This window comes from Pleurodeles waltl, chromosome 11 (assembly GCF_031143425.1).
Source record: "Pleurodeles waltl isolate 20211129_DDA chromosome 11, aPleWal1.hap1.20221129, whole genome shotgun sequence".
Classification (NCBI taxonomy): Eukaryota; Metazoa; Chordata; class Amphibia; order Caudata; family Salamandridae; genus Pleurodeles; species Pleurodeles waltl.
Window position 1 is genome coordinate 431,381,408 of NC_090450.1, and position 12,981 is coordinate 431,394,388.

Genomic DNA, 12,981 nt, shown 5'->3' on the forward strand with positions numbered 1-12,981 from the left:
TCAGGTAAGGACTCCGACCATTACTTAGTTCCCCCCTCCACACCTTTGGTGTGTATTGATTAACTTTTGGGAGGATATGTGGAGGGTTATTTTTCTCTCTTCTCTCTCTTTGTGTTTAACAAAAGATAAAATGACCCTCCTATCTAACCTGGCTGTCAAGACAATTGAGTTTTGTTAACATGTGCACCGATCCCCACATTGTAGTCTGGAAGATCTAAAGAGCTGGCACACCTGGCTGTTGCAGATGCCATGGCAGTGGTGTCTTGAAGAGGGACCTCTTATGTACCCAGAAGCCAGTGTAAATTTTGAAGATGAGGAGTGATGCAACTGCCAGCTGGGAGACTGAGTATCAAATGGGCAGCAGAGTTGTGGATCACTTGAAGTATTTCTTATATGCCTAACTATAGTGTATTCCCGTAGTCGAGCTGGGATATGATGAGGGTCTGAACTACGGTTTTATGGCAGCCACTCAAAGACATTTCCAAGCATCTTCATAGTACCAAAGGAAATGGCAGACATATCAGTAATTTGTTCCAACATATTAAGGCCTTGATCTAAAAATAATCCTAGATTTTTGACAATTTTGGCTATGGGAGGAGCATTACCAAGATTGGTTGGCCACCATGCCAAGGGCCAGATATTGTAAAATGTGCCTCACAGTAATACCTCAATACGGTGATTCAGCTTTAATTAATTTGTTTTCATCTAACTGGAGATGCTGGTGCGGGATGTTCTTTATTTCGACTAAATTGCTAGAAACAGTGACTATGATCTATGTGTCATCTGCACATGAGACAAAGTTAAGTCTAAAGGATGTGAGAAGACCAACCAAGTGGATCATATGAAGTGTTAGGATTAATGAGGAACCCTGTGACACATCACAGTCTAGTTGGGGGACTGTAAACTGATAGGATAAGGAAGACACTTTGAATTATGTCTGAAAGAAATGAGCAGAGACAATTAAGGGTCCTTTGACAGCTAGCAAGTTGATATAGACTTTCCAGGAGAGTAGTGTAATCCCGAAGGATTAGGTCAGTTGATCTGCCTTGATGAAGAATGAGGCGTAGGCTATCAGTTGCATCCAGAATGGCTTTTTCTGTGTTGTGGGGTGTATGGAAGCCAGATCGCGAGGGGTCAAACAAAACATTTGCTTCTAGGCATTCCTAAAGTTGTGCATTCACTAATTTCTCAAGAACATTGGAAGGAAAAAGAAGCAAAGAGGTGAGTCTATAAGTGTCCGTTATTTTAGGGTCTGCTGATGGTTTTTGAGTAATGGAAGTAGCACAGGGAATTTTCAGTTCTCAGAAACTGCAGGTTCTGTTAAGGAAGAGTTGCAGAGTGGTCATATAGCTTCACCTCTTTCTCTCACATATTTGACCTCTTTTTAGGCCCCGAAGAATGTGGATGTGCAGGGCTATGTGACATGAAGGTTGGAGCCAATGGAGAGGAGGAATGTGCTCCTCTTTAGGGGGTAGCTCCAAATGGGCTAAATCGACCCTGGAGCAATCCTGCGCAGCAAGCCAGAGATCCTTAATGGGAGTAAGGTTGGCTGATGGACCTGAAACTCTGGTCTCATCTTTTTCAATGTCAACATCTTATCCAACAACAACAAGGAAGAGTTTTGACTGGGGAAAGGCATGGATAGAGAATTGCACTTCATTCTACTAAAGTGGTGCAAAATTCCCCAAAATAAAAACTTAGGAGCCAGATCATCTCCATGTCCAATCACCCACAGAAAATGTTTGGTCATGTCAGCAATATAAAGCAAAAAAAAATCTTGGGTGTACTGAAATTATCACAATTGTACAAGATAAAGCCCAACGATATAATTTGTTTCATATTTCCTTTTATTGTAGTCCAGTAGAAGAAAACAGCCATTTCAAATCACTTATTGTTTGATATGGTGAAGTGGAGAACAGCCCAACTATATGGGATTTCCCCTTGGACAAAAACAGAAATATTTCAAACCCTATTTATATATATTTTAGTAACTTTAGTGCATCAACAAGTGAAACAAACTTGGTCTTGTGGTAGTGCAGCTGGTGCTTCAGTTACAATATAACTGGAGTACCATAGTATAGCAAAAAAAAAAACAAGTAAAATGTGTGGTGGGGTCCGTGGATGTCGGCCTCATGTTGGGGGTTGGCCGCCTACAGGGGTTGGTGCAACCACACGCTGCATACAGCCTTTGGCAGTGAGCCGCGCATGGCTTGGCCATCCGTGATGTGATTGAATGCAGGGCCTTGCCATGCCATGCACAACCTAAAGCTATGATCAGTGAGGTGGTTGGGTAAATATGATCAAAACACTCTGATAAATTACTGAAAAAAAACAAAGGTTAAAGTGACATTACAGTTAGGTATGGTAATAAGGTTTTACTTCACGTTAAAAAGAATTCAGAAATGTACTGAAAAAAACTAAGATTAAAATGAAGATAAAGTTTGGTAAGGCAATAAGATTTTGCGTTTCAAAACATCCTAGAAAATAACTGAAAAACAAAGGTTAATGTGATGTAATAGGACTTCTAATAATGTAAAAAGAATCACTGAGAAGAAAAAAAATGGAAATTCACCAGTTTTACTTTACTGACCTAACTATAAATTGCGCCACTACCATGGGCTTCTCATGATCTCACAAATTACATCACTCATGATATGTTAAATGTTAAAGAACATTTTAATTTTGCATTAGGAGGATGGTCATCTGGAAGAAGACTAGGACCCAGTGCAAGAGAGGGTCTGGAACTTCAAGCCCAAAGGGAGAAAGCAGGATACAAAGAAAAGACATAGGAAAAACCAGGTAATGCTAATATCAGGAAACAGAAGGCAATGGAAGAACAGGTGCAGAGGTTTGCCCACCCTTCCTGTGAGATTGAGCTACAGAACACAAATTCCTCAGAGGCAGAAAGTGATTGAATCCAAGGTTGGCAAAACATGTTCTTACGGTAAGTGTCCTCTGCTGTGGTACAGCCCTAGAAAGGGGATCCTGGTTTGGTGCTCATTGGTGAATTGTGTTAGGATGTTGTATATCTGTGCGGGGATTAGATGGAGTATTTGGAAGGGGGTTAGGAAGGAGCTCAACTATTGTAGCATACTGGGTTCATAGAATAGGTGATAGGCGTCTCTGTTAAGGAAGCTTATCTTTCAGGGACAAGAAGTGATACTACACAAGGAAATTTTCCTCTTGATATTTGATGGGTAGCGGTTTAAAATACATTTAGTCTAATGTACGTGCTCCTAATGTTATTGCTAAGGAACCTGTGGACCGACTGTAGGTTGATATCTGTTTCTTGCAGGAAAGAAGTCTGTTGGAATGAGCTAAGTAGCAGCTAAGGTTATGCATCCTCCCTATGCAAACTTTTTCCATGGTGCAGACAAAGCGAAAAGAGGTTGGGATCTAATAATAAACAAAAGCACACGGAGGAGGAAGGCATTTACTCCACATCCAAATGGTGGAATTCATTGCCCGACCACCTTAGAGCTCAGCCCAATTTCTTGTTACTCTGCATCCAAATGGTGGAATTCATTGCCCGACCATCTTAGAGCTCTGCCCAATCTCCTAAAATTTAAGAAACATTTAAAAACTTGGCTTTTTTGCTCCTCCATCTAACTTATTCCCTTGTGCATCCATATTGCTTCCGGCATTTCTGACACTAGCACCAAGACACAGATTGGTATTTGCATGATTTACAAATCTATTAACATAACTGGAAAGTAAACAGTGTTAATTGTTTCTGCAAATCTGCCAAAATCGTTTGTTGCCAAAAGACTCACATTTCTTCAATCCTGGTCAGCAGGAGCCCATTTGGATGAACATGAGGTTTGAATTACTATACTACAGACATGATGACTGCTGTAGAGGTTGTGGGTTTTTCCCAGACCTCTAAAATATGGTCCAAGAGATCATTGTTGAAAGGAAATGATGGCTCTGATGCCTGGACAGAAGGCTACTCGGACCAGGTAAAGATATATGATTTAGCTTTATTGAATGGCAGAGGATGTTCTGCTTTTCTAATGGTGTGATATGGGATGACCTCTAAAGATGGGGCCCCATAGTGGTATCCAAATACAGTTCCAGCGAACTATCAATGCCAGTTTCACCAAAGTATCAATGGGCTTTGTAATGAGGATCAGTGGTCGATACACAATGGACATCCTCATGATTATCTTACAAAGATAAGGAGTAAGTTCCAAAAAGGGCATGGATTGTGCCTTTGTAGATTATTTGCCTCCTATATTGTTCCTCCTCCAACAGCCTTTGAGTGTCCCTGTGGATCTGATCACAGAAAGACCTGGAGTTTTGGAAGGAGCATGTGGTGCCAAGGTCGGCATTAGGTCGGTGACTTTGGTAATGGTGCTGGTGTCAAGAGGGGAGCCAAAGCAGGTGACTTAGAGGGAACAGATTGAGGTGCTGTGGAGGCATCAATGTTGATGGCAAGAGTAAGAAGGGGACAAAGGGTGCCAAGTGCAAGCCCGCCATTGTAGAGGGACGTGTCACCCCTAAAGATCCCACATGGCCCAAAGATACTACATGGGGAACCATGGCTAGCCCAAACAGGTCAAACATGGCACTGACGAAAAAGCAAAGTCTGACCCCAGATGAGGGAACTCAGGAAAGGACTGAGTAGCCAGCTCCAGATCTTTCAGTGTCAATGACATTATATTCTGCATTGGTTCATGGGAGCCACAGGTGCTGCTTGTACAGGGAATGGATCATTGACCAATTCCGTTTTCAGAGACAATGCCCTAGTGTCAGGAATCGTCATGGAGACTTACATTTAGGATGACGTTCAACAGATGACCTATATCTTTTCTTCTTATGATTCTTCCTCAACCTTGATGAAGAAGACTTTAGTTTTCTTGACCGAGGAGGAGATTTTCACCATCATTTGTATTCTCTGACCGAGATCTTGAAGAGCCTCGCTTCCATCTCTTTTAGGGCCTTGGTATCCATGCTCTGACGAGAGTTGCATGTTTTGGTGTTGTGTTCAGAATAAAGACACCAGAGGCAATCATAATGGAGATCTGTGATGGACATATGTCCATTGCATGTTTCGCAGGGTTTGAATCCTGAATGTTTAGGGGAGACATGAGGAGCACTGCAACAAAAATTTGGGTGAAGAAATCTCTGAGAGGTCATTTTCCTTAGATCGAGCTCTGAATCCAGACCAACGGGGCCAAAAAAAGGGAACTGATGATGCTTGGCACTGGGGCACTTTCTGGTTCCACTGATGTCACCATGATGTTGCTTCCAGCACCAACATGGAGCAAACGCCCCGTCCTTGCATTGCAGAACTATGAAATGTTTCTTGATCCAGTCTGCATCTGGGGATGTTCAAGAAGTGGGGAATCTGCAGGTACAAGTATCCATCAGAACATATAAGTTTACATATAAAACAAATGAAACCCGATCAAAAAGAACTGAAAACAGAACAGGCAAACATACTTGCTCCATAAGTATTCTTCTTACTCACATGAGAAAAACGAACACGTTATTTTTATGTGCAATATAAAACAAATATGCTGGGCATTTTAATACATGGCATGAACACTTACAGCATTTTTTATGGTATATTCTGCGGTGAGGTTGTCAATCTCATCAAGCGTGTAAGACGAAACATCCATACATGATGGATGACTCTCATTGAGCATCAGAAGTTGATAGTAGTCTTCATTGGCTGCACAGTACAGAAGAGCGTTAGAGCAAAAAAAGAACACCAAAAAAACAGAAGGCCAAGTTCATTGAACTGTTATTGCAATTCTGGTCAAGCATACTTAGTGGATAAAATTTACTAAAGGGCTCATTAAGAGGTCTCAAAAGTAATGCCAAGAATTGGTAACTATGCCTCATCTCCCCTGCTTATTCCTCATGGCACTTTCCTGGTGAGCCCACCTCCACCAGATCTGCTGAAGCACAGCAGATTGTCTTCCTGAATTGGCTGGTAACTTGTGCTACTGCCTGAAAAGAGATACCATACTGAGGACCTGTATATCAAGCTTCTAATAAATGAATTGCAAGAAGGAGGGGTTAAAGGAATGAGAGAGCTCCAAATTGATGTAATAATACAAAAACAAGAACAATGTAGTGAAGGAGGGAAAGGATAGAAGTACACACAAAAACTACACATTCTGCACAGTTGAAAATGTACTGAGGAATGGGAGCAACAGTATGAAAAGTGTGTGTAAGAGTTAAGAAATCTCAATAAAAACTGATGTAGTTACAGTTGTGTCACTTTCCCTATGTATGTATGTATGTATCTATACCCAGGAAAAGAAATGATGAAGTCAGAAAGTTGAGAAAAGGAGGCAACTGTACAGCTAGATCTTATGTGAAAGAATCAGCAGGGGTAACAGAATGTAAAAACCATCTTGCTGACTGGGCCAGGGAACACTAGATGGCAAGATGAGTTCATCAGTTCCAGAAACTGTCTTCAAGGTGCATGCCTTAAGACAGTGATGCATGTGAGCCTCACCTCTGCGCACTGGCACCAGAATACTTTCATTGCATGGGAGCCTTGACGCTCATTACCTGAACAATCAATAACTGATTGAGCGCTATGGTGCGGGCAGAAGTATGCATCACTGAAGTAGGAATGATGAAGGCCTAAGAATACAAAGATTTATTTGTGGTAATGTCAACTACTTCCAACTTAGAGCCTAATTCACAAAGGTAACTTACATTTTTGGGTAAGGTAAGTTTGAATAAGTTTACTACTTTTTCGATATACACAGACTCTGTAAGTTAACTAAAAAAAGAAAAAATAGAAGTAACTCCAGCAGAACACATGATTAATCACTTGTACTAGCATGGGGAGACACTGCAGTCAGAGCGGAGATCCCTGCCAGTGCTAAATGTGTAAAAAAAATAATGGCCTTGTCAGGAGGCCATTGCACTTTGCACCACACATTGCTCCTTCCAGCGCTGCCCATGGCTGCACCAACACAATTAATAATCATAACTTTCCCACAAGTGAGACTATTCCAGGACCCCAAAGCAATAAGAATGGCTTGGGCAGCAGTCAATACTCATTTATAATGTATATTGATTTAATAAACATATGTTGTGCTCATCTTTAAATTAGACAGACATCACTACCATGTGGCAGCCCTAGTATTGACAATTATGTGCCGCTGCCGAGCACCGGGAACCATCGGCTCAAATTAAGCACTGATCTCTGCATGGTTGAGTAGACAGAAAAATAAAAATAAAATATTTTATTAAAAATATTTTCATGTTAAGTATTAATCCAAAGTAATTTTATACATTTTTATACATTTATTTACTTACAGTGTAGGACAAAATGAAAAAATGCTACACCACTATTAAATTAATTTTGAATTAAAACTTTATTTAATGAGAATATAATTCACAAAAATGATTTTTCTGAAGTTAAAGTTAAGAAATAAATTAAAGAAAAAAATGCATTTAATGTGAATGAATAAATATGAAACTTGGTATATAGAATTAATAAACAATGAATTACATTATTTTTAATAAAATATGTTGTTACAGTATTTTGTTTAATTCAAACTAGGTTATTAAAATGTTATAATTAAATATTACATATGTGCTACTTTGTATTTCTAAACACTAATTTATTTTAAATAATTTTAATTTATTTCATTTTAGCATTATTTCATATGAAGTTTTTAAGTATCTAGATCCATTTTTAGATTCTTTGAGAAACTTTGCCTAGAAAGAAAGCCAAACTGGTACTGCTGAGAAGGCAACTGTTGTAATAGTTTCATCTTTAGGGCTAGCAGCAGACTAGCTATAATGCCAGAAAAAATCTGGCCTATAACTCTCTATAAACAGCACACCACTGCAGGCAGGCTTGCAAAGCTTGCCAAGACAAGATCCTCCGTAATGGATTTGGGGGAGTTCCAAGGTAGATTTTGCATGTGCTTTAAGAAACAAACGTATTTCTTACCCAATAACTACAAAATGATGAGAGGGGCTAGGAACAGTCAAACCTGTTCAAGAGTGATCTGGATAAAGGAAATTAATTAGTCTAATGTCCTGGTACCTGACGATATACATGCCTGGTGCCAATACATAGTCTACTGCCAACTGTCATTAAATCTGGAGAAAAATGACTTTCTATTGGTCTTTCACCCAGACTTCAGGTACATGTACAGAGGCCACTGTACTAAACATCAGAAAATATTTTTTCAACTCCAGGGATCATGGCTACATACATTGGACCTTTCCTCCACTTTTGATACCCCTCGCCAACAGGGGCTGACAGGAAGACTGTCAACCTCAGTCGGCTTTACCTGCACAGTGCTGTCTGTGTTCACTTCTTCCTTGCAAAACCACACACTCTAAATTAAATAAGGACATTTCCTCTGCCAAATAGTTGACAGGAAATTGTGGAGTACCTCAGGTACTACCCTTCTGCCAATGCTAATCAACACTTACATACGCTCTCCTGGGCTTACATCTCAGGCCACTATAAGATTGGTTCCTGTACCCATATGATGATACGTAGTTTCACCTAAAGCTCTGCCAAATAGCTGACCGGAAATTGTGGAGTACCTCAGGTAATACCCTTTTGCCAATGCTAATCAACACTTACATGGCCTTCTGGGCTGATATCGTGGATCACTATAAGATTGCTTACCATATCCATGTGATGATGCATAGTTCCAACTAAAACTATGCCTAAAACTATGCCCCATTACCTTTCTCAGGTTCTTCAGTAACTGCAGAACAACTGATCCAGGCTAAATAGCGAACAAACTGAAATCCTGGATCTGGGTCCAATAAACCGTAATCAATAAATCCTGCCCCCTTCCATCTATATTAAAGATTCTACCACAGAATATGGACCAAATTATATTGTGGTATCAGTATATCATGAACAGTATATTGAGAGATAAAATATAGAAAGTTAAGTTCATAGAGAGGAAGTAAAGATGTACTATTCTTACCTCCACATCTATGCAGTTTGAAGATCTACATATAGTCGAGGCACATATGTATGGAGTTAGGTATACTTTCTACTTTCTTATCTTTTGATATTTGGACCTCAATGTTCTGGTTTTTGAGAGTCTCATCTCGATATTCCAGGGGCACACCATCTTCTAAGATAACCTAAGAACTGCACTCCCAAGACCCGAGGATGAAGGAACGCAAGTGTGCTCTTGGATAACAAGTTAATATATATGTCCCAGATAAGTGTAGTATGTAAATCTATATTTCACCATTTATGTGTGCTTAAGTGTGTTCTGACACAAGAGCGAGTGTGACAGTTTACATATGAAACACAAAGGGTACTCCACCGCTCTCAGAAAATCCCCATCATCCTTGCACTTGTCATTACTGGATTACACTCCAGACTCCCCAGCAGAAGCCTTTCAAAACTTATAAAACACACAGCTCACTTGGTATGCGGTCAGAAACGTTATGGTCATATCTTTGTGGCCCTATGATACCACCGCTGGTTCACAGTGAAAGAAAGTTTGACTTTTACAAAACTCTACCTCGTTCATAAGGCACTGCATGACTGCTCACTTTACTATCTTTCGTCACTGCTTGCCGCTAGCTTTGATGAAAAGCCTTACAATCAGCAACCACCTACCATTGATACGATTATTCTGATCAAGAGACATGGCTGACTATTTCTCTATGTCCACATCACTAATCTCTCTTCATTTGAGACTTGAAAATGACTGCCTAGCGTCCTGTAGGTTCCCAAATTCCTCCCCAGACAGACTCCTAGGCCAGGTGTGGCCTCTTTACCCAGATTTGCAGGTCTCCTTTTTCTTAAAAGCTTTGCCATCATGTTAGGGACATATTCAATGGTGGGTTATGTTGCTTTGCCATCACGATAGGGACATATTCAATGGTGGGGTATGTCCAAACATTGTCTGTCACAGCTGGATGATTGACTGGTTCTCTGGCAATAGGGTTCTGCAACTGTATTATTTTACAGTTCACTTCCCCCCATTATTTAGCCATACTCTAAATATTCAGAGACTACAGTAGGATTGCTAGTAGCATTTTTAAACATCCAGAACAAAATATATAAACTGAATATAACCTTCAAGAAAGCCTCATGAGAAGTGTGCAGGTCCAACAGAAGAGTAAGTACTCATACAATTTCTTGGCCCACCATGATATGAAAAAACATCAGGCACTTTCCAGTTTGGGATACAAAACTGTGCATTGGAAAGGTCTGCAGCTCACCAGCAACCTCTCTTCTGGCGAATAGGGTCTGAGACATTCTAGTGGGATTTCCTTTATTACACTGGTGAGGGCTATTTCTTCACTGGTGTTACCAACCAGACGAAGGGGAGGCAATGTTCTCTAGGAAATCAAACTTAGCTCTTAAATTCTTGTTCGGAAATCAGAAGTCTTCTATGTGGGTCCCACTACAGCTTCATTGTGCCACTGTAAATCAAGCTAATTCTTTTGCCTACAATCCTAGAAAGCCCAGGACTTAAAAGAATTCTGGTATGAAATTCATATGACATGACACAAAGGGTAGAGAAATCTAAATTGAAATATCAATGACATGTACAGACTCAGCTGGCTTCTCAGACTTGCTGAGGGTACTGTCAGTCATAGCATGGCAATTCTGATTACTTTTTGTTTAATGTGATGGTGAGTAGAGACTTTCAGCTTAATTATGAGTTTGGCTGTCCTGCGACCACCAAACTCATGGTGGCGGTCAGACCGCCACAGTCTTGGTGGTCCGACTGTCAGATTGAGACTCTTGCGGTCGGACTACCAGGAGACCGCCGCCACCGGCAGGATCATAGAACCCAATGGGTTGGCAGCGGTTGAAGTCGTAGTCAGCCACGGTGGCGCTGAGTTCAGCACTGCTGTGCTGATCACAACTTTCCTTTCCACCAGCCTTTATATGGTGGGGTCCCTGCCATGAAATGGCTGGCAGAAAGGCAGTGCTGGGGGCACAGGGGGGGGGTCCTTGCACTACCCATGACCATTTCATGGGCAGGGCAGGAGCCCCTCTGCCTTGCACCCTCGGAATGCGCACTGTCGGCTACATCAGACAGAGTACATTATGAGGGTGCAGGGGACACTCTGTGAGACGGCATTGGCCTCAGTTCCCTGAGGACACGAGGCTCATTGCGCCGCACTGTTTCCACCAGGCTGACCAGCGGAAACCTCCTAATATGGAGGTTTCCACTGGACACCCGGGTGGAAAGTTTGCAATTGGGCCGTGGGGGAGAAATTCAGCTGCGTGGCGGTGTCCTTACCAAGTGTCTGAAAGGCCGACAGTCGGCCCACCAAACTCGCAACTAAGCCCTTTGTCAAAATGAGCTTTTTTTTTTTTTTTAACAGAAAATGTGGCCATCAGATTCTGTGTGATGGTTTCTGAAGGACCGTAGACTAATACTTACCATTCTTTTTCTAGGAGGTGGTTATAAAAAGGAATCTGCTAAGCTATTCCATTTTATCAGGGAGTGCAATTTTATGCTGAAATGATGTGAAGACTGAAAGGAAACTAAGAAAACCTCAGCTACTGATGCACTTCATTACAAATGGAGACCTATAGTTTCATAAATATTCCATGTTACAAAGCTAGAAATAGACATATTGGGAGTCATTATTTTGAGAACCATTCACAAACTGCGCTTTGTATTACGTTTTGTAGCACTATAAAACATATTACAAAACACTATTCACAAACCTACATGCAGAGTTTATGCCTTCGCATCTCCTATCTTTTTCTGTGTGTAGATCTCCACCCCAAATGCATACTTCTCTCACATATGAGTATATGTTTTAGTAGTAAATTCGGGAGGGACAGGGAAAATGGTAAGAAAATGGGAAATACTTACTACTAAAGGGGAAGAATAGAGATGACTAATGTGGGGTTAAGTGAAAGTTAGGTAGGGGCTTGGGAAGGGACTTCAACCAACCCACACAAAAGTAAGCCCTTTGCCATTCACAACTGCCCTTCTAAAGTTACAGTGGTCACAAAAGGATTCAATTACACCTGCTAGAGCTGGGACAAGTCCTGGTAGCACTGGTACTGCAACTCCTTGCCATAGTAATCAATATAAAAACGTAAAATCATAAAATATATTCCCATACGAAATATAACACTAATTTATTGTTAAATAATATTGTAAATGTATTTATATAGCACATACAACCCTTGACGAGGCACAGTGAGTAGCACAGTACTCTTGAACCCCAAATTTGTAGTTAGTAGGTTAGTGCAATTTATTGTTTGTTTTTCTTATGCTTTAGCTGCGGTAAGTTTATATATATATATATATACAATATATATATATATATATATATATATATATATATATATATTTTTTTTTTTTTTCAAAGAGTCACTGCATAGCAACAGGAACCAAAGTTTGTCAGCCTCTCGACGCAAGAATGACGCCGGCACCACCAATTTATTTGAAAGGTATCTCCTTTATTGCTATCCAAACATTAATGGCAACGTGTTTCGGTCTGAGCCTTTATATTATATATATATATATATATATATATATATATATATATATATATATATATATATATACATATATATACATATATGTATTCCTTCCATGCTACACACTTATGATGCTTGGTAAAATTTTGTTTGCTTGATTAAACTCTTCGATGATAGTACCATTTACATCTGAAAGGCTATCTCTGCCTTTTCACCCGATGAGCTGTTTAACCTGTGATTTCATATTTGATGAGCTTATGTACAAAATACTACATATCTTTTATTTAATTACAAAATATCTTAATAAACTTTAAACTCATGTAATACATGTTATTAAAAAATAATTCAATTATTTGTAATCAATTCTATGCATCATTTTACATAATTATTATTGCATAATATGCCTTTTCCTTTCTTGGGAATTAATTTTGTTATTTGTGATAAAATAAAGTAAAAAAAGTGTATTAAAGTTGGGAAAAGTTTGTAAAAATATGTTAATATTTATTAATCAAGTAAATTAATGTTACATATTTATTTGAACTGTAGAACTAAAG

The 12,981-nt window shown here is 39.8% G+C and overlaps 1 protein-coding gene across 2 annotated transcripts in view; it reads right to left on the reverse strand.

Moving 5' to 3' along the window:
* Positions 1-12,981, reverse strand: part of PER2 (period circadian regulator 2) — a 441,952-nt gene that overhangs the window by 362,127 nt on the left and 66,844 nt on the right. For both annotated transcript variants that reach the window (XR_011199417.1, XM_069213793.1), the window contains exon 5: positions 5,556-5,677. Coding sequence is in view for 1 of the 2 variants with exons in the window: in XM_069213793.1 (XP_069069894.1) it covers positions 5,556-5,677 (122 nt within the window). In the remaining variant the exon portion in view is untranslated. The remainder of the gene's footprint in view (positions 1-5,555; positions 5,678-12,981) is intronic.